At 46.5% G+C, this 22,157-nt stretch overlaps 2 protein-coding genes across 3 annotated transcripts in view; one reads left to right on the forward strand and one right to left on the reverse strand.

Moving 5' to 3' along the window:
- Nucleotides 1–485: 485 nt before the first annotated feature.
- ZBTB33 (zinc finger and BTB domain containing 33) lies at nucleotides 486–8,065 on the forward strand. Its single transcript, XM_027054238.2, has 2 exons — nucleotides 486–625; nucleotides 3,090–8,065. The coding sequence occupies exon 2, from the start codon at nucleotides 3,092–3,094 to the stop codon at nucleotides 5,108–5,110; it is 2,019 nt and encodes a 672-aa protein (XP_026910039.1). The 5' UTR covers nucleotides 486–625; nucleotides 3,090–3,091; the 3' UTR covers nucleotides 5,111–8,065.
- Nucleotides 8,066–8,918: 853 nt separating this feature from the next.
- Nucleotides 8,919–22,157, reverse strand: part of TMEM255A (transmembrane protein 255A) — a 56,100-nt gene continuing 42,861 nt past the window's right edge. For both annotated transcript variants that reach the window (XM_027054241.2, XM_027054240.2), the window contains 2 exons: nucleotides 20,767–20,910; nucleotides 8,919–11,307 (listed from right to left, as the gene is read on the reverse strand). In XM_027054241.2, coding sequence (XP_026910042.1) covers nucleotides 11,149–11,307; nucleotides 20,767–20,910 — 303 coding nt within the window. In that variant the 3' untranslated portion in view covers nucleotides 8,919–11,148. The remainder of the gene's footprint in view (nucleotides 11,308–20,766; nucleotides 20,911–22,157) is intronic.

Genomic DNA, 22,157 nt, shown 5'->3' on the forward strand with positions numbered 1-22,157 from the left:
TGTTATCCTAGAAACCTGAATCATCCATTTGATTTTATCATATTTATTCAGATTGTATTTCAAGGTGGCTTAGCATCCAAGAAACGGGCTGATCGAGCAGCTTCCAACTCGCAAACTCGTACCGTCTCTAAAAGTTTTTACGCCCTAGAGGCTGGCGCCGAATTTAGGTGAAAGCGACTCGCTTCCCTCCCATCCCACGCGGGTGCCGGCATGACCCCATCTTTCCCTTCCTTTTTTCCCACCCTTTCGCCCTCCGGAAAGGGCCGAACGCTCCCAGAGCTTCCCAGTCTCACTCCGCCCCCTGCGGAAGGAGCCGAAGGCAGAGCGGGACGCCGACGCGCGGCCGCCGAAGCGCGGCCGCCGGGAGCTCGGGCCCTTCCGGAAAGGCCCGAGCCGCGTTCGGAGGAGGAGGGCGCCGAAGTGGAAGGCGCCCCCGCGCTGTGCCCTCTGTCGGCGGCGTGGGGCAGCTGTAGCAGCGGTGGCGGCAGCCGCGTCGACGTCGACCAAGACTGGAGCGACGTTTGAAGAAGCAGCCGAATCGCCACGGAGTCCGGCTTCTGGTTGTTGGAGGGTTCCCACCCGTCCGCGCGGCCCGACGAGGAGAAGCGGCGGCGCCGGGAAGCAGGTGAGGACCCGGCCGGGCGCCGGGAGAGGAGAGGGAGCGCGCCCGCTGCCTCCGTCGCCGGGCCGCGCCTGCGTTTGCATTCTCCTCACTTGAACCAGGAAGCGGCGGAGTCGGAGGCTCCGCTCCTCCGGCCCTTTCTTTGTGTGGGCCCGGGAGTGAAGGAGGGGACGAGCCCGGAGGGCCGCGGCGCGGTCCCCTCCGCCGTCAGGGGCCGGGGGGCTGCCGGTTCCCCGGGTAGGCCCGGCGCGTGGGGAGCCCGCCGCGGGGACCCACTTGGCTTTTCCCTCGCCCTCCGCCTGGCTTTTTGTGCCTGCTTTTTCTCCTCCTAGCCCCTACTTTGATTTAGAGCTTTTCTGCCCGGCCCATCCTCCCCTTCCGTCCCCTTCCCGGGGCATAACAATGCCGCCCGCTTGGCCTCATCCCCTCCCAACACCCCACCCTCGCGTTCGCCACCTTCCACTTTCCCCGGCTCGCCGGAGGACCCCTGCCCTCGCCGTGCCGGTCGTAGCTCCTCCTGGATTTCCGGGACGCTGCCTTTTCGCGTGAATTGGGGTGAAAAACGTCGGTTGCAGCCGGCCGGGCGCAAATGGGGAAGAGGGGGTGGAGTAAGGAAGATGGGGTGCAGCTGCCGCAGGGAGCCGCGTGTCGGCTTGACTCCCTCGCGGATGGCGTTTCTCGCTTTTCCACCTTCACCTGCCCTCGGTCCGGGGTTTGCCTCACAGTGACGCGGAATGGCTTTTCCTTGGGCAGCTCGCAGCTCGTGGGGAGGGTTCAGAGCGATTTGTGCGGTTCCCGGGCCCACCCTGATGGGGAGAAGCGGGAGGAAAGCCACACAAAATGAAACCAGTCCCCAGTGTCACCTGGACACGTACGTTCGATGCATTACCCCGTTCCGGGAACCCGTTTGCAAACGACAAAAATCGGATTCCGAAAAACCTGTCTACCCACTTAGCAGCGACTTCTGTCGAAATCCCCATATTTCGGAAGCCCTGGTTGCTGGCTCGCTGTCCAAAGGTCACCCTCTCTGATGAATGCCTTTATGGTCACCTGGAAATCCTTGGTACTGTTAAACGAGCAACGCCTTATAACGGATGGTGTTTGAAATCCTCATTTCTAGGCTTTTTGCCTACTTTTTGTTTATGAGCTGTAATTTTGAAAATTTTGAAGAGGCTTGAGATGCCCTGCCCTCCACGTGTATATAACTTAAGCACTGTGATGACAGTGGTAGTGTTTTGGTAACTTTAAAGGGAAAGAATATTAGCAATAAAAGTGTGTGTGTGTGTGTGTGTGTGTGTGTGTGTACCTAAAGTACTTACCAGCTAATTGTACATACATAAAATATATGAAAGATAAATACATAAAAGCTACATAATATATTTAATACATGTATGCATTTTAAACAACTCCACATCCTTATTACCAGGAGTACGTTCTGGAACATGCAAAAAAAGAATGTTTGGGGGGTGGTACACAGCATTGCTCTTTACTGACATCCCGCTCCCTTTTTCTAGAGTAACCGTCCGCTCTGTTCCAGTAAGTTTATGTTTTCATTGTCACTAACACATCAGGTAGAAAAAAGTTCTCCTACCGCTGCCCATAATTCTTTACCAACAAATTGAAATGTTTTGTGTTTTCATGCAAATAAGCATTAAGAAATGGTGACTTGTCCTTAGTCTTATTTTTTCACAGAGGCATCTGTTGACTTCACTTGAAACTCTTTACAAGTCACCTCTGGAGATTGTAAGAGTAGAGAGGTGAGGGGAAGGGGCAAGGAGGATGAGGAGAGGGGAGAAGGTAAAAAAAAATAGTGTTTCATAGTTTATCTAGATGTGGCACTCCAATTTAAATAAGAACAGAAAAATAATGGGCAGTCTAGAGGTAATGATTGTCAGGGTTGATAAACACTAATTCGGTTTCTGGCTGCAGGGAGTAGCTTTTGAATATGTTCTTAAAGATGAGTTAAAATTTAGAAAGTATAGAATGGATATTGTACACACCAAGCTCCTCTGACACTGAAGTCATTCATTTACAGGTGAAATAACTTCTGTGTGTTCACGACGAAGACTTCATAAAGTTTTAAGACCGTTAAAAATGAACTCTTAACTCTTTCTTCTTGAGGACAAAACCCAAAAACTGGAACCAAGAAAATTCATTCTAATCTTAAGAAATTCTCAGTGGTGATGCATGTATCTGAGATTCAGAGGGAGAGATATTACTATTCAGATCTGTAGATCAGTTAAAAACTTGCTTGTCTCTTCTCGGGGGGAAGTCATGAGATTTGTTGCGTGGTCCAGAAACCAGCCTGCGTGAACAATTTATATACAAGCCAAAAAGTCAGGCCAACCTTCAGTTAAAACCTGATGCCCAGTGACGCCGTGCTGTAGCTTACATTCGGAATGATAAAGTACTTTTGTTTTTCTTTTCTAATCTTCTCCCACCCCCTCCTCCTCCCTTTCTCTTATAGGCATGGAGAGTAGAAAACTGATTTCGGCTACAGACATTCAATACTCTGGCAGTCTGCTGAACTCCTTGAATGAGCAGCGTGGCCGTGGACTCTTCTGTGATGTTACCGTCATCGTGGAAGACCGAAAATTCCGGGCCCACAGGAATATTCTCTCAGCTTCTAGTACTTACTTCCATCAGCTCTTCTCGGTTGCTGGGCAAGTTGTTGAACTGAGCTTTATAAGAGCAGAGATCTTTGCAGAAATTCTCAATTATATCTATAGTTCTAAAATCGTTCGTGTTAGATCAGATTTACTTGATGAGCTGATTAAATCAGGACAGTTGTTAGGGGTTAAATTTATAGCAGAGCTTGGTGTCCCATTGTCACAGGTTAAAAGCATCTCAGGTACAGCTCAGGATGGTAATGCAGAGACCTTACCACCTGGTTCTGGTGACAAGAACCTTGAAATGCCAAAATCAAAAGATGAAGCCCAAGATAACGGGGCCACTATAATGCCTATTATAACAGAGTCTTTTTCCTTATCTGCTGAAGATTATGAGACAAAAAAGATTATTGTTACCGATTCAGACGATGATGACGATGATGTCATTTTCTGCTCTGAGATTCTGCCCGCAAAGGAGACTTTGCCGAGTACCAATGCAGTGACACAGGTCCAGCCTAACCCAGGTTCCGTTGCTATTTCAGATGTTGCTCCCGGTGCTAGTAATAACTCTCCCCCTTTACCAAATGTCACACCTACTCAGAAACTTCCTACTGCTGTGAATCAGGCAACTCTGAGCCAGACACAAGGAAGTGAAAAATTGCTGGTGTCTTCAGCCCCGACACATCTGACTCCCAACATTATTCTGTTAAATCAGACACCACTTACTACACCACCAAATGTCAGTTCTTCACTTCCAAATCACATGTCTCCTTCGATCAATTTACTTGTGCAGAATCCACAGACACCAAACAGTGCTATTTTAACAGGAAGCAAGGCCAATGAAGAGGAGGAGGAGGAAATTATAGATGATGATGATGACACTATTAGCTCCAGTCCAGATTCGGCCGTCAGTAATACATCTTTGGTCCCACAGGCTGAAATCCCCCCGAATGCCACTTTTGATGGACCATTGATACAGAAGATGCAGGTTCCTACACTTCTGCAAGAGCCACTTTCTAATTCTTTAAAGATTTCAGATATAATTACCAGAAACACTAACGATGCAGGTTTAGGATCAAAGCATCTAATGGAGGGTCAGAAGATCATTACTTTAGATACAGCCACTGAGATTGAAGGCTTGTCAACGGGTTGCAAGGTTTATGCAAATATCGGTGAAGATACTTATGACATAGTGATCCCAGTCAAAGATGACCCTGATGAAGGGGAGGCCAGACTTGAGAATGAGATACCAAAAACATCTAGCGGTGAGACGGCAAACAAGCGTATGAAAGTAAAACACGATGATCACTATGAGTTAATAGTAGATGGGAGGGTCTATTATATCTGTATTGTGTGCAAGAGGTCCTATGTCTGTCTGACAAGCTTGCGGAGACATTTTAACATTCATTCTTGGGAGAAGAAGTATCCTTGCCGTTACTGTGAGAAGGTATTTCCTCTGGCAGAATATCGCACAAAACATGAAATCCATCACACGGGGGAGCGAAGGTATCAGTGTTTGGCCTGTGGCAAATCTTTCATCAACTATCAGTTTATGTCTTCACACATAAAGTCAGTTCATAGTCAGGACCCTTCCGGGGACGCAAAGCTTTATCGTTTACATCCGTGCAGGTCCTTACAGATCAGACAATATGCGTATCTTTCTGATAGGTCAGGCTCTATGCCTGTAATGAAGGATGATGGTATTGGGTATAAGGTTGATGATGGGAAAGAACCTGCCGTAGGGGCCGCATCTACTCCTCAGAACAAGCCAATGACCTGGGAAGATATTTTTATTCAGCAGGAAAATGATTCCATTTTTAAACAGAATGTAACAGATGGCAGTACTGAGTTTGAATTTATAATACCTGAATCTTACTGAATTTGGAAGTATCAGAAACTCTGGTTTGCATTAAGGGGCAAGGGTTTCAGAAAACCTGTAACACAAATTAAGGTGAAAACGAGTTAATTTGATCTGCCACGCCATCTGAAGGCAGTCTACTTGGATTATTTGTTGATAATTTTTAGAAGCAAATCGTTCCGAAAGTTTGAGTAGAGATTGAGAAGTTTCCCCCCCTCCCAAGTATCTGTTTATATAGTTCTCTTTCAGCTCATTTTTAAGAGGCAAACAACAAAAGCTTGGAGAGATAGTTTCCTGAATAGAATTTTGAAGCAGTCTGAATGTTCTTTAAAGATAACTGGAGTTATTAGCTTACCCTAGTATATCTTCCAACTTTCCCCTTCCATGTTAGCACTTTACTGCTGAATTCTCAATTTTGTTAATATTGAGACTATAAATGTGTGTTTTGGATATGGCATAAAAAGTAAACAAGAACTTCTAAAGTTGTTCTGGAAAATTTCAGAATAAGTCTCTGCTTGGTTGTGTATTCTGCTAGTCCAAATGGATAGCAACCTCCTGCCTCCCTCCCGCCATGAAGATGGCCATGCAGACAAGTGTCTCATCTGAAGAAAGAGTTTTTAGTTCATTAGAGTTAAGTTGTAAGTTTCACTTTTCTTGCCATTGTCTGGAAAGGACTTTGGTGGCTGGACTACTGTATATATATACCTTTGCAGTGTGGTCTCCGTGGGCGAAAGTGTTCACGGAAAACAAATCTCTGTATTGCAGACTGGAGGAGAGGAAGAGTTCTGTTGGTTTGTTTTGAATTCTGTTTTCTTACGTGATAGAGAGCGGAGGTGAATGGTGATTTCCTTTTTGTTCCTATGGTTAAAAATATTCCCTTGGGAAATTTCAAAGTTTGAATTTGAAAGCCACCAAATAAATCTTTCATTATGTATAAATCTTTATAAATGATAGATTCCATAAATGAGACTCCTACATATTTTAGGCGGGAGGCTACTGGTATATATTTTTAAATGTTCATATTACTTAGAATTTCTAATAGGAAGTTTTTGTTTCAAATAGTTGAATCCATGATCTAGTATTTTCCTTTCGGCAAGACCTTTTAGGTTGTTACCCCTTCTGAAGTTAAGTTCCATTCCATCTGCAAAGTGCTGCAATATTATAGCAATCAGAAACTGTATATGGAATGTTCTAGAGGCTTGTTGATTCCCATTTCTCTTGAGAACAATAAGTATACCTTTCTTCCTTTTAAAATGACGCCTATTTAAACACTTAGAAAATAAAGTCAAAACTCACTGAAGTGCTAGTACTAAAAGGAAGCAGGTTGGAACAAATGTATAGCCTAGCCTTTGTAACAGGATTAACTTGTTGAACTTCTGTAAATTACTTTTTGCAAAGGAAAAAAATTAATAGATACTAAAAAAGATTGTTGTGCATAGTTGTTAGTCATTTGTAACCTTGCTTAAATATTTCTTAATTCAACATAGATATTTTCTTCTCTTTAACCACGTATTTTTAAAAATAGTCTATTTCTTGACTCGGAACTTAAAGCTTTAATCATAATTTCTCATGTATGCATCATTCTTCTGATGGCGAGCTAGATTTGAAGATAATGGTTTCAGTGTTTCAGTTGGCAGTGGAGGGTCTCAGGCCTCCGTATTTGCAATAATACAAGAAGAAAGAAAAATATTATAATGGTTTGCTTACAGAGGGCTAGAGTGATGTGCATCTGACTGTTTCCTGTTCTGTGAGTCTAGACCTTCAAACGATTTTGTACGCTAATCCTTGGAAGATTTTTAAGTTACCTTACAATTTAAGACTGTGATCTCCGGAATCACAATATCTGTTTAATTTCTGTGTGGATATTGACAACATTACTCTTTGACTATACGGTGCACTCGGAAATATTTTCAGTGGAAATTTGTTTGAGTTTCATTAATGTTGTTTTACCAGTTAGACATAATTACTTCAGCAAGTGTGAATGATACCGATGCCAGCAGAACTTCCAGAACTTTCAAACTCAACTGCTAAGAAAACGAGTTGATCGTAACAAAACTTGAGAGTTTCTACAAGGCTATTGTGACAAACCAGTTCTGTAATGGAAAACTCTCCATTTTGAGTAATACGGATCTAACTATTTGCTGCTGCTGTGCTCTATGTAAATTCTGAATATAAAACTTAAACTCTGTGCCTAATGAAGGTATCTTCTAGAGTTTCTTGGGAGAAGGAAAACTGGAAAATTAACTTGTATTTTTGCCAGAAGACTCTTCCCTGCGATGTATGTCAGGGTCTTCAAGAAGTTTCTATATCCAAAGTTCAGAATTTGTGTGGCATACTCGTTCGGGGCTGAAACCATTCACCCCAAGGATTCATTGGGTTGGAAATCTGTAGCAAGATTCTGTTTAAAACTTAACATGGTGTTTTCCTATTTAATATTTAGTTTTCTGGCTATTAGATCCCTTCTTTTTTTCTTTTAAGTTGGCTTCAAGTTTGCTCCTGTGCTAAATTACCTGTAAATGTTCTGGATAGAAACTGTTTGAAATAGCATTTTGTTAAAAGAGATGATAGAAAATGAAATGCTCAAAGTAAGCAAAGATTTTAAAATGCCATAAGAATCTTGCAAGATTTACTTTAAAATGTATTTGAAATGATCATTATCATTTCGGTGGTAATGATCCCCCCATACAACTACTACAAGGAATTGATGTTGTATTTTTTCCATTGTACCAAAAAGATAAATGGTTAAAAATGGTCAAGGTATTTTGTATTGTCAAGGCATGCATATTCTAAAGGATTAAATGTTAATTCAACAGCACTGGCTTCCTCACCTGTCCATCATCTGACTCTACCCAATACTGTAATGTTCATACTTGTACAATCTTCCCTGTCATATGACTTTAAGTTCTTTTCATTAACCATTACCTGGTATTAGTTCATAGAGCTTCTTATGGCAAAAATAAAATGTTATAATTCTGATTTTTTTGAGCGTATTTTTTACGAGATTATCTTTCAGAAATTACGTGGACTTGGGGCGCCTGGCTGGCTTCAGTCGGTAGAGCATGCCGGGGGTCTTCAAGCCCCACATTGGCCATAGAGCTTACTTAAGAAAAGGAAATTGTATAGACTTTACTCTTCTGTTGTTTTTCAGTTTTTGTAGTAGGAGACTGGGGGTATTTCTGACGGCAGCATAACAAAACTACTAGGTTTGTAGGAGTGCTGACAATACCGACTCCATCTTTGGCTCTCCATCTTAGTCATGTCTGTGCGATGACCTCCCTTGGGGCTACATGGGCCAGGCCCCTTGGAGGTTAACGTATGTCTTGACCAGAATGCAGGAAGGCTTGTTTTGATCTTTCCTAAACTTGTTTAAACACCTAGCAGAGCTGACCATTTCTTCCCCTCCCCTCTGGCACACAGATGGCACCACTTTAGATAAAACTACACTTTGACCTCACCACCACGCTCTGTAAAATCTGTGGATTAAGGCCCGCACTTTGTGGAGAATAGCTTCTCGGCACCTGGGTTGTCGTCCGCTCCATCCCCCACCCCTGCCCCAGCCAGTAAGTTGCCCAGAGGGAAACTCTGGAAGCCAAGCCGAATGGAGTGGCTTGCTGCTTCCTGGTTTGGTCTCAAGATGCCTTCTCAGTCTGGATGACACTTTACTGCCACCCGCACCCCCCCCCCCCCCTTCTAACAGGTTTCGCTTGTGGGTTAATTGCATCCTTGTGGTATCTTGAGCCACATTAGTCCGAAGCGAGTAGGCTGTTGTCTGTCACTGGCTTTGGGGTGTCTGTGATACTTTTGTACGTTCCATGAAGACGCACGTAAGTGAATAAGGAGGAGGACGGTTTTATTAATCTGAAACATCACAAAAGCAGTCTGGGTTCCCAACATGGCAGTGATACAGATTTTAAGCAACATCCAGTTTATACAGGTTCTGGATTAATATTTTAATGTTTCATGCCCAGTTCAATACTTTAAAGCAGAATTAGGAATAAAGCAGTAAATATTACAAAATGCAGTCAAGGTCCATATTGGAAATAGAAATTCCTTCATTACAGCAAATGTATTGCAAAAGAGTAAAGCAGCAAATATTAATTTTTCTAAGGTAACATGCACTGTATAGAATTCAATGTAATAAAAAAAGAAGCTGCTCAAATTAAGTGTTACAAAATCTATTCTGTTTCAAGTTATTTTGTAAAGTAAGAAAAATACATAGAAATGAGTCAGAGTCTTAACACTTTAAGAAATGTGATAAATGTAGGATATACTGTGTACTGGTGCCTTTTAAAAAATCAAATACTCATACACGTTCAGTAAAGCAAAAGGTAAAGTGTAAATGGCAAAAAAATGTCATTGAGTATTACAAGTTGGTATTTGTATAGTAAGTCAATTGGCTACTAGTCCCTTTTTGAAATCCAATAGAATTTAATATGCTCAGAAGTGTAGAAAATAACAGTAATTCTACGTAACACAAAAGGATCATTTTCGTTTTCCCGATTTGAACTCTGGATGAGACATCATTCATGGTGCTGGAAGTTAAACCGAATGCTTTGCAAACATTGATTTGCGAACAACGGGTGCACTTGTCGTGCCTTGCTAATTCTCGATGGCTGGGTGTCTACAAGGTAGATGGGAGCACCAGCATTTGCCTGCTACCTCGAATCCATCAAGTCGGGAGGTAGCGAAATTGGCTGGAAAATTTTCCAGTATGTGTTCTGTGTTTGCAGAACTGTCTAATTAGGTACCCTCCTGTAGCCCCTGTATTTTTACATTATACAAGTGTAGGATTAGCAGCCTGCCTTTAAATCAGTCAATCCTCAGGTTCGCGTAAGATCGCAGTGAAAGTGTTCATTCTGAAGTTGAAGGCATGGGTGCCAGAGTGTTAAATTCGTCAGGTTGATGGTTTAAAGCTATGTGTAATTAAAAGAACTGTACAAACACCTACCACAATGTGCCAGATGGATTTTTAAATCTACGGTAACACTTAAGAATTTGTCAGGTTGGCGACTTTTGAGGTTTTGCAGACTTAAAGCGGCATTGTGACGCTTTCATAATCTTGAACACTGTCGTGATTGGTCTCCACACAAAAAAGGATGATTCTTTCGGGGTGGGGTGCAGGATACGTGCGGTCTGCTGGGATCGAAGCACAGTATTTGGAGATTAAATAGTCACAAAGATTAGTAACAATTCCTATCACCACCCAAGAACCTAATCTGGCATTTTTAACCGTCAGATTTCTATCTCCCGTAGCAAATGTCTTTTGTAGTACCGCGTCCTGCAGTGGAACCGCGGTCTCCTAAGTTACCGGATGTAGAACTGAGATCTACTCACAGCACTTTACATGTCGCTCTTTGTATTTCAGTGCTTCCTAAACAATCAACCCTGTTCCCACTAGTCGAGGGAATATTGCACTTTTCCCTTTGGGAGGTACTGATAACAAAAGCTTGAGCTGAATGATCACAACAGCCATTTTTACAATACTCACGGAGAAGAAAAGGAGTACAAGATACGGGCAGCGTTTTTCAACATCCAGACAAAAGCAAACAAAATCTTAGCCGGAACGCTCTGTGTTGGAACCACTGCGTAGCTCCATCATCTGGGAAATTTTCCTTAGGGACCGACGTTGGCGGTAGGGAAAGATAGGGCCCGTAAGCCAGGTGCTTCAACCAAGGTGCTAGGGTGGCAACCTACAAGCGTCCGAGGAGGCCCCTGCATTTACACAGAGTGAAACGGGCGGTGACCGCGCTTCTGCAGAGCGCAGACGCCAAGCCTGTGGGAAATGCAGGTCCGCGCGGGACACGCCTCTTGCTGGGACGGCTCCGCAGCCTTGCTTAAAGAGTGTGTTGCTGCCCTTCTTGGAAGCACTGGGTTCAGCCTAGCCACCCCTGCTCTGCACTGATGACGCAGAAGCTTCATCCCTATCTTTCCCTGGCTTGGCAAGCCTCTGTAAAACCGTATGCGTAAGAATCACACCTTAAACGTTGTACCCTACACACTTCCACTAAAGCAGAAATACAAAAGCCACAATAATCTCGATAGCCAACAGGCATTCCTCTTTAGGGGCTGTAAGGTGGTGGTTTTTCAAAAGGCGGGTAATAGGGTGGAGAGTAGCGGGGTGGTGCGCTCGAGGACCACATGTAGCTGGGCGAAGGCGAGGCGGACTGGGGCTCATCAGAAAGTCCGGAGGGAGGGGAGGACGGAAAGACACCCGAATGCTGTGTGATAAAAACAGAACATCAGGTTAGGCAGCCAGGTGGCAAGTCCTCCGAAGTGCATGTTATTTAAAAACGCATTTGGACCGCGTTTGCTTCTGTTTGGAAGCACAGAGCGCTCCCACACCTCGCAAACATCACGAGGGGCAGGGGCTGGTCCCACTCTCTCCCAGTCACGCTACAAAGCTCCCGCACAGACAGCACGGCATCCTCCTTCCCGGCCCCTTGAGCCCTGCATCCAGTTCCCGATTCTTGTCGCTCCTGCTTCTGTGTCGTCCCTCCAACCTGCCACTCCCTTTTCCACGTTCACAACCCAAGCCTTCGCTACCCCTCCCTCAAGCTATGGCAACAGCATCCCAGCTAAGTCTCCGAAACAAAGGTGCTCCGGGCCTTAAGCACATCTGAGGTGGGACGCCTGGGCGGCTCAGCCGGTTAAGCGTCCGACTCTTGATTTCGGCTCAGGTCACGATCTCAGTTCAAGCCCCGCATGGGGCTCTGCGATGACAGTGCAGAGCCTGCTTGGGATTCACTCTCTCTCCCTCTGCCCCTCCCATGCTCTCTCACTCTCTCAGAGATAATTTTAAAAATAAAGAAAACTTAAAAGAACATCTGAGGTTAAGCCAGTAATACCTGGGAAAGTCTTTGCTACCAGAATATATCACAGAGCCCATCTCGCAGACCAAAACCCAAAACAGAGACTAAGGTCAGAGAGGTTACATGGTGTCTTGGACCTGGGCTCTTTTAAGTCCAGCAATTTCTGTTTCATCTTACTCGTGGCCCACCACCTCCAAGTTCAGGGGAGGGCAGAGGAACACGGGCATGGAGGTGAGACTACCAATGGCAAGCACAAGGAGCGATCTGTCAGGTTGCAGAGACGCAGGATTCAATGTGACTTTGTGTTGTCTTTGGGAAGAGAGAGGATATAGATTTAAAAAAACAAACAAACACAGTGGGGCGCCTGGGTGGCTCAGCCGGTTGAGCGTCTGACTTCGGCTCAGGTCATGAGCTCGCAGTCTGTGAGTTCGAGCCCCACGTCGGGCTCTGGGCTGACTGCTCAGAGCCTGGAGCCTGCCTCGGATTCTGTGTCTCCCTCGCTCTCTGCCCCTCCCCTGCTCATGCTCTGTCTCTCTCATTCTCAAAAATGAATAAATGTTAAAAAACAAACAAACAGTGAATTAACTCATGAGGACTCATTTGCTACTTCTCTTTCCCTGGCCCATGTATATATAGACCCCTGACCCGAACGGTTTTCCTGCTCAAGGAGAGTTGGCCTGTTTTGTTCATTGCTGTATCCCCCAGAGCTGACAACAGTGCTTGGCAAGTAGCAGGTGCTCAATAAATGTTGAATGAGTGACTGTAACCTCAGGACTACAGAAGATGAACTTGGCATGTGTTTTAAAAATAAAATCCATTTTCAAGGAATACAGTCACATCTTGTAGGTATCGCCGCCTTGCTCCAGCGGCGGGACGTGGCTGAGGCGTGAAGGCCGGAGGGGGGTACGGGGATGGCGGGAGGCCAGAGGCCAGCTCTAGGCTCCCAGGAAGAGTGCACATGATAAACCGATGGACAGGGTGGAGAAGTGAAGTTTTCGGGCGCGGCTTAGCTCTAAGAAGCCCCACTTACACCAAAATTTCTCAAGAGTTCAAGTGCAGTTTGGGATGGTCGTTCCTTTACTTTGTTCACCTGGCCAGAGTCTGAGTGGATCATGTCATTTTTCCAGGCCTGGGGCAATCTAGAGTCAGCCTCCACATGAGATTTCTTTTTATTTATTTCTTTTTTAAAATTTTGTTGATGTTTATTCATTTTTGAGAGACAGACACAGAGCGTGAGTGGGGGAGGGGCAGAGAGCGAGGGAGACCCAGAATCCGAAGCCGGCTCCAGGCTCTGAGCGGTCAGCACAGGGCCCGACGCGGGGCTCAAACTCATGAACCACGAGATCACAACCTGAGCTGAAGTTGGATGCTCATCCGACCGAGCCACCCAGGCACCCCTCTTTTTCTTTTTTAAAGTTTATTTATTTATTTTGACAGCGAGCACAAGCAGGTGAGGGGCAGAGACATGGAGAGACAGAATCCCAAGCAGTCTCCGCACTCTCAGCGCAGAGCCTGATTCGGGGCTCGAACTGACGAACCGTGAGATCATGACCTGAGAGGAGATCAAGAGTCAGACGCTTAACCGACTGGGCCCCTGAGGCGCCCCGCTGACATGAGATATCTGGAGCCTGAGACCATCTGGGTGAGTCTCCTTATCCCCAGTCCTCACCCCTGCACTCCTTAGAAAGGGATGTCCAGGTTTCTAGGTGTTGCTTGAGACACCGAAATACCTGTCCACATAACGCTGGGACCGACAAGAGATGTAGGTGTCATTACTCCCTCCACCTCCCCCACCCCATCTATTATTTCACCCTGAGTGAAGGAACGTCAAAGGTCATAGAAACTGCAGAGCCTTTAAAGACAAAACAACTTGGGGCACCTGGGTGGCTCAGCTGGCTAAGCATCTATTTTTTTAAATTTTTTCTTCTTTTAATGTTTATTCATTTTTCGAGAGAGAGAGAGAGAGAGAGAGAGAGAGAGAGAGAGAGAGACAGCGCAAGCAGGGGGCAGAGAGAGAGGGGGACACAGAATCCGAAGCAGGCTCCAGGCTCTGAGCTGTCAGCACAGAGTCGGACACAGGGTTCGAACTCACAAACCGCGAGATCATGACCTGAGCCGAAGTCGGACGCTTAACGGACTGAGCCACCCAGGTGCCCCAAGGGCCTGACTCTTGATTTCAGCTCAGGTCATGATCTCACAGTTCGTGGGTTCGGAGCCCTGCGTCGGGCTCTGTGCTGAGCGTGGAGGCTGCCTGGGATGCTCTCTCTCTCCCTCTGTCTCTGCCCCTCTCCCACCCGTGTGCCCTGTCCCTCTTTCCAAACAAATAAACTTAAAAAAAAACCAAGACATTCGTATGGTGACTGCCTCGTCTTCCATTCTGCGCTACAAAACTCTCTCCTTTTCCCCCTCCCTCATCTTCAACCAAGAGCACTGTCCTCTCAGCCGGAGAGGAGGGCAAAACCCAGCAGGGACAAGAGTCCCCATGCGCGGGGACGCGGTCCTCTGCCCTTCTGGATGCCGCTACAGGCCGGTTTTAGGCGCTGCCAGTCCCAGGCGGGAGGCGCAAGCTCCCCACCGCGCGGCTAGGAGGCGGCTGTGTCCTGGGAGGTAGGCACAGGCCACCGCGGGCGGCAGTTGCACGCGGTGGTAGTAGAAGGGGGCGGCACGACAGCCTTTGGTTTTCACTTCTCACTTTCGCGGCTGGGAAGTATTCAAGCGGATGGGGGTGGGATGATTCTCGCTTGGCTTTGGCGGCGGCGCCGGGAGTCTTCTTAAGGATAACATGGGAGGACTGGGGAGCTAACTGGCTGCAGTCCACACACCCTTGGGGCTGGGGGTGGGGCCCACAGTACCAGCGCGTCGTTTCCTAGCAACAGGCAGGCACCTTGGGAAGGATTTGGCTCTGTTGCAGCTGGGGAGCTGGCCTGGTGCATTTGGGCTCCTGCCTAAGAGTCGACTCCACTAATGGGACGGGCAGCTCAGAAGAACAGAGCTCTGAGCCCTTGTAGCCACAAAGCATGAAAAGCATCTAAATAGCCTACTGCGGGGCCTACGTCGGTGCATTCAAGCTTCCCGAAGCAGGGGAGGTGAGGCACGGGCTGGTGGTGCTTCCAGAGGAGGGCCACCCTGTCAGGACACACACACGGCTCTCCTCTCCCACCCTAGCCTGCCCCCTGTCTGCCGGGCGGCGGACCCACACTCCCCAGGACGAGCGTGCCCTTCTGTCGCGCGTGCTTCTCTCTCTTCGGGAGCACTGGGAGGCAGTGACTCTGAAGAGAGCCCTGTACCCGGGCCAGGTGACCAAGGTCACAGCGGAAGATGCTGTGTCCCCAGGGTAAAATCCAGGCTTTCTTGATTCTTTACATGCCCCCTAGGTTTCTGTTGCTGCCCCAGAAAGCGAGGCCAGGAGAGATGGAGAGAAGAGTGGATAAAAGCAAGAGGAAGAAAAAAGGGGATGGGTCAGAAACAGAGAGAGAGAGAGAGAGAGAGAGAGAGAGGGGGGACAAAGTTGGTAGGAGAGGGGAAATAAAGAGAACACCTTCTGAGTGGCAGCCGCTACCACCTTCTGAGGCTCTCGGCCACCTGGGCCGTACACTGTCCCCCCTCCCCCCGGACCAAGCAATCCTTTCAGCAAATGGGCCTAGTTTTGGGGTGCCTGGGTGGCTCAGTCAGTTGAGTGTCTGACTCTTGATTTCAGCTCAGGTAGTGATGCTGGGGTTGTGGGATCGAGCCCCACATCGGGCTCCTCTCTGAGTGTGGAACCTGCTTAAGATTCTGTCTCTCTCTCTCTCTGTCTCTCTCTCTGTCTCTCTGTGTCTCTCCCCCCCCCCCCACACACACACTTGCACACTCTCTCTCTCTCTAAAAATAAAAAACTAAACGGGCCCAATTTCTAGTGGGTCAGTTTGGTGGCTGAGATGAAATCTCATGGACCCCCATGTGATTTCATAAAGAGCAGAAACAGAGGCATTTGCATTTTGCACAGGCTGAGACTTTTGTTTTGGGCTAAACTTGGCAACACACAAGTGGACGGGAGAGGAACCAGTCCACGGTTAGAGTGAAGCAGGGGGGCTGGCCCAGTAGGCCAGACTGGGAAGTATGGCTGGAATCCTTAAGGGTTTACATAAAGCTACGCTGGGTTGAATTTCCCAGCAGGAGTAGAAACTGATGCTTTACACCCTATGGAATGTGGACTACTTGGCTGAAACTGAGGTTACGCGTAGTAGGGAAATGAACTGGGGCGGGGGGTGGGGGCAGACAACAGAAGTGAGTATTGGGAAGATTAGCTAAGAGGCAAAGGTAGTCTCAACTTCTATCCTTCCTGCCTTGGGGGATGGGGAGTTCATTAGAAGCCAGGACAACTTAGGGGCGCCTGGGTGGCTCAGTCGGTTGAGTGTCCGACTTTGGCTCAGGTCATGATCTCAGGGTTCGTGAGTTTAAGCCCCTCATCAGACTCGCAACTGTCAGCACAGAGCCCGCTTTTGATCCTCTCTCTCCTTCTCTCTCCCTGCCCCTACCCTGCTCATGCTTTCTCTCTCTCTCTCTCTCTCTCTCTCTCTCTCTCTCTCAAAAAGAAGACGGAGGAGGAGGAGGAGGAGGAGGAGGAGGAGGAGGAGGAGGGGGAGAAGGAGGAAAGAAGCAGCAGCAAGGACACCTTGGAGGCCAATGTTTGCAAGAGTCCTGCTTCTGCAAGCTCAGCACTCACAGCATCCTCGGGGCCATCCGACCAGAGCGAAGTCATCTGACCACAAGGAATGTTTCCCAAGCTTTCTAACTGGACAGCCACCTCATAAGGGTATGACTTTGAGGGGTTAAAACAAAACCCTATGCGTCTCTTTCCTCTCCCTTCCATCAGCCTTGGGGTGAAAAGGAACAAACGCAAAGTCACATATAGTCCTATTTGGAAACGACCAGAATAGGGAAGTCATTCAGAAGAAATATCTAGAAAGTTCACTTTTCCTGCTGTACTCTGGGCCCTTTTCCAATCTGAGAAGATCAGAAGGGAGCTCTGGTTTTCTGGCGTGTGGTGGGGGGAGGGGCGGGTCCGTGCTGCTGATGGTTTTATCGTCAGAGACGGTGTGCGTTTTGCTGGCTGCTTTCTATTTATCTGGGAGCCCAAGCAGATGTTCCCCCATCCTCTTGGCCTTCCTGGGTAGAGACTGGTATTTCCTCCTATGAAACTATAAGGGAATTAAACTTGGTGAACAAAAGAAAACTCAATCCCAACACACCATTTAAGTTCTAGAGGGAGGGGCACCTGGGTGGCCCAGTAGGTTAAGCACCTGACTCCACCTCCGCTCAGGTCATGATCTCACGGTCATGAGATTGAGCCCGAAGTCGGGATATACGCTGACAGTGTGGAGCCTGCTTGGGATTCTCTCTCTCTGCCCCTCCCCTGCTCGCTCTCTTTCTTTCTTAAAATAAATAAATAAACATTTTAAAAATGTCTCCTTTTTTTTTGAGAGAGAGAGAGTGAGTAGAGGAGGGACAGAGAGAGAGGGAGACACAGAATCAGAAGCAGGCTCCAGGCTCTGAGCTGTCAGCACAGAACCCTATGCGGGACTTGAACCCATGAGCAGTGAGATCATGACCTGAGCCACAGTTGGACGCTTAATCAACTGAGCCACCCACGTGCCCCATCATTTTTTTAAAAAGTTCTAGAGGGAAACAAATCGCTTAAAAACACATCACTCAGAACCCACACCACACAACTCTACGGTCTCCAAAAAGGAAACACGAAGACAGCTTGAAACTAGAAAAAGAACCGAGAGAGGTGTAAGAGGTATTCCAGCAGCCCCTGGAGGGAGGAGCAATTTCATAATTAATCAGAGAGAGTTTACTCTTTAGAGACCCTTTCTGAGTCATGATTAGGAAGCCCATAATTTAAGTCAGTAAAAAATATAAATATCCTAAAATTAACCAGGGAAAAGATCTATGCTGTGCTCAGATATATAGCTTCTCCAAAGAATTCTTGAAGCCAATTGTAGAGTCAGACAGACTCCAAGGACAAGACACTGGTAATGACAAAAGTCTTTCCCTCAAAGGATTAAATAAGATGACCCTTGTAAAGCACTCAACACAATGCTTGGTGCATAACCAGTGCTCAATGAATAGGAGCTGCTACTAAAAAGCAGAGGCTTCGTGGGGCGCCCGGGTGGCTCAGTCGGTTAAGCATCCGACTCTTGGTTTCAGCTCAGGTCATGAGCTCACAGTGTGTGTGTTCGAGCCCCACATCAGGCTCCGTGCTGACAGTGTGGCGCCTGCTTGAAATTCCCTCTCTTCCTCTCTCTCTCTGCCCCTGCCCTGCTTGCTCTCTCTGTCTGTCAAAAATAAATAAATCAACTTTAAAAAATTAAAAATAAAAAAGCAGAGGCTTCCACAAATCCCTGACGTCTGTGCTATAAGCCCACGTGTAGGTTTGGCTTAGGTGGCTAGATTTGGATCCCTTCGCTGGGTTAGGGACCCTGTTTCTGGGTTTCCGTCGCACTCTGGGTAACAGTCTGTTTACATTTTTTGTCTCCACTGCTGTCCCCTGACCCCCCCATCAAGTCCCTAGACTGATCTCTTTTTTTTAAGATTAAAAAAAATGTTTATTTTATTTTTGAGAGCAAGGGAACATGAGCAGGGGAGGGGCAGAGAGAGAGGGAGACACAGAATGTGAAGCAGGCTCCAGCCTCCTCGATAGCAGCAAAGAGCCCGACACAGGGCTCGAACTCACGAACCCTGAGATCATGACCTGAGCTGAAGTCGAACGCCTAACAGACTGAGCCACCCAGGCGCCCCCCCCAAAAAAACTGATCTCTTAATGCAATCAATCTTTATATCCACAGCTCCTAGCACAGTGCCTGGCACATGGGAACACAGAGTAAACCCTGATTGAAATGAAGCCAACAGCCTGAGTCACCACTGGCATTGTCGATCTTGTTTTCATCCCTGGGGTAGTATTTGAATAAGGAAGGAGGGACAGAGAAATGTCTCCATACCCTAAAGAGAGTCTTCCCATCTCTCTCTCTCTCTCTCTCTCTCTCTCTCTCTCTCTCTCTCTCTCTTTGTTTTTTTGCAGCAACCATAACCAGGGAGATTAATGTTCCTACTTCAGGGGTACGTTATAAAGTGAAAATTCTTAAAGTCAATGTAATGAACATAATTTACCTCAATATAAAATAAATGGAGGCAGCCTCTTGGGCTGAACTTATGTGTCTGTGGCCCCTCTATGCCAGGATGACTTTTTTTTTTTAAAGTATGCTCTACGCCCAACGTGAGGCTTGAACTCACAACCTTGGGATCAAGACTTGCGCACTGTACCGACTGAGCAGCTGGGCACCCCCTGGGATGACTTTTTATTACTTTTTCTTCCTGCGTTAATGTCCACATCCCTGTATTCTCTTAAAAGACTCTTTTTGCCTCCATCACTACTGAAATGATCTATACCCTTAACATTTTTTTTAAGTTTATTTATTTTTGAGAGAGAGAGTGCAAGTGCACGCAAGCGGGGGAGGGGCAGAGAGAGAGGGAGACTGAAGGTCTGAAGCGGGCTCCGTGCTGACAGCAGAGAGCCCCATGCAGGGCTCAAACTCATGAACCTGGAGATCATGACCCGAGCGCAAGTTGGACGCTTAACTGACTTAGCCACCCAGGGGCCCCACTGCCCTTTCTGAACATATTTGTGTTTCCCAGTCTGTGTCCTATCTGGGTAACAAGTGCCCTCAGTTGTCTAACCTGTAAATACTGTAGGCTTTAGAACAAGTTCTAACATAATTTTTTTCGCAAGCTTTAAGGGACACCACCTTGTTCTGGTACCGTGTTTTGTAACAGCGAACACATCGAGGCTCACATTATCTATTACTATTGCAATAGAGTCCTAGACCCCCACGACAGTATCTAAACCAAACAAAAGTACACTTTATTCAACAAAATGGGGTTTTCTAGTTTCAATTATTTTGTTAATCGAAAGCTGAAATTAGGTTGCCCGAGGGCTTTGTATTTGCAAACTGGCTGCTTAATTGGAAGCACCCCCAAACATTCATGCTTTTATGTCCCCTTGGAGCATTCAGGGACCCTTAGTCAGTGGAAGCAAATTCATTACGAGCTTCTCTCCTTTCAAAGGTATTTCCTTTGGTCCTCAAATTTTTAATTAACCAGATTTCAATGTAATCCCCTTCTTCTATGGTCAAGGGTTTACAATCAATGTAAATGTTTAAAAGACCATTTTGCTTGTTTTCCTGAAGTGCCTAGTCCAGTGCTCAGCACATAATGAATTCCTTTTAATTAAGTGCCTTTCTTGGTTCTGTTTTTCTGTGCTTAGCCTCAGCTCAAATGGGAAAGGGGAAGGCGCAAATTTGGTAACTCTATTTCTGACCCATGTAATAACAAGGCAAAAAAGAGGCGAGGAGTGTTACTAAAACAACAACAACAACAACAACAAACCCCAAAACAAAACCTTTCTCTGTATAGTCCTAGTTAGGAAGTCTGGAGAAAAACAAGGAACTTCTTCCTCATTACAGATTTCATTCAATCCCTTGTGTGGCCAGAGTCCCTTGTGCTAAAGAACAGACTAGGTCTCTCTATCTGGCAGAGGAATGAGAAGAGCTATGTGCGGCTGGACCAGGGTCCATATGGACACATTAATGAGTATCATCTTCTCCTGGGTGCCGGTCAAGACAATCTGAGACACCTTGATCCCAGCTCCTCCTCTCCCCGTCTTCCCCATCTCACCTTGCCGCTGGTACCCCACAGGCTGCTGAAGGCCATCAGGGTCAGAGCCCGGCTACCTCGTACATATTAGGGAGCTTCCATAATTAGGGAGACCACAAGAAAGCATGAACGGTAGCAAGAATAATGGAGAGTTCTTTTTCTCTCCAAGCATACCTGAAAGTCATACGCAGAGTATGGTGGCAGGTGAGGAGGGCTATGGTAGTAGGTATTATATGATGCTACTTGAGGACGAGCATAGTAAGAAACAGTTGGATGGGCATTTTCAACAGAACAGTTCAGTGCTGGCAGAGTTGGGTTCTGTAGAAAAACACAAATTAGAAACAACATAAACGTTCGTTAGCAGGAGAGTGATTAAATAAACTGGCACATCTAGCCCGTGGAATAACATGCAGCTATTGATAAACAGACAATGATGTGGACCTATGTTTAGTGACAGAGAAAGTTGTCCAGGGTATATTGTTAAATTAAAAAAAAAAAAAAAAAAAAAACACTGGCGGGGCGGCTGAGTGGCTCAGTCGGTTAAGCTCGGGTCATGATCTCAAGGTTCATGGGTTCAAGCCCCGAGTCGGGCTCTGTGCTGACAGCTCAGAGCCTGAAGCCTGCTTCGGATTCTGTGTCTCCCTCTCTCCATGCCCCTCCCCCACTAGCGCGCGCGCGCGCGCGCGCGCGCGCGCGCGCTCTCTCTCTCTCTCAAAAATAAAAAATAAACATTAAAAAAAAAGTCACTGGCAGGGGCGCCTGGGTGGCTCAGTTGGTTAAGCCTCTGACTTTTGCTCAGGTCATGATCTCACAGTTAGTGAGTTCAAGCCCCACGTAGGGCTCTGTGCTGACAGCTCGGAGCCTGGAGCCTGCTTCGGATGCTGTGTCTCCCTCTCTCTCTGCCCCTCCCCCACTCGCACTCTGTCCTCTCAAAAATGAACAAACATCAAAAAAATTTTTTAAAAACTCACTGGCAAAACTAAGGTCACAGTAGGAAGATCAGTGGTTGCCAGGGGTTGTGGTTGGGGGGATGAATAGGCAGAGCACAGAGGATTTTTAGGGCAGTGAAGCCAGTCTATGATATTACAATTATGGATACATGTCATTATACGTATGTCCAAACCCATAGCATTACCACGCCAAGAGTGAACCCTAAGGGAAACTATGGGCTTTGGGTGATAATGACTTGTCAATGTAGGGAAGTTCGTCCTTGATAACAAATGTACCACTCTGCTGGGGATGTAGTTAATGGGGGAGGCTATGCGGGGGGTGGGGGCAGGGAGGACCTTCCTCTTAATTTTGTTGTGAACCTAAAACTGCTCAGAAAAAAACAAGTCTTCAAAAAGCCACTATTATATTAATATAGCATGATACCCAATTTATGTAAAAACAAAGACCCAAACAACTATGTACCTATGTGCATTTGTAAATGAAAAGAAATTCATCTGGAAAGATTCAAAATAGACTGTCAACTGTGGTTATCTCTGGGGAGGGGAGTAGTATCAGGAGGTATATGGGGACACTTCACTCTATTTGTTTTTGAGATTTTTAAAAATTTATTTATT

The sequence above is a fragment of the Acinonyx jubatus genome, chromosome X, assembly GCF_027475565.1.
Source record: "Acinonyx jubatus isolate Ajub_Pintada_27869175 chromosome X, VMU_Ajub_asm_v1.0, whole genome shotgun sequence".
In the NCBI taxonomy this organism is placed as follows: Eukaryota; Metazoa; Chordata; class Mammalia; order Carnivora; family Felidae; genus Acinonyx; species Acinonyx jubatus.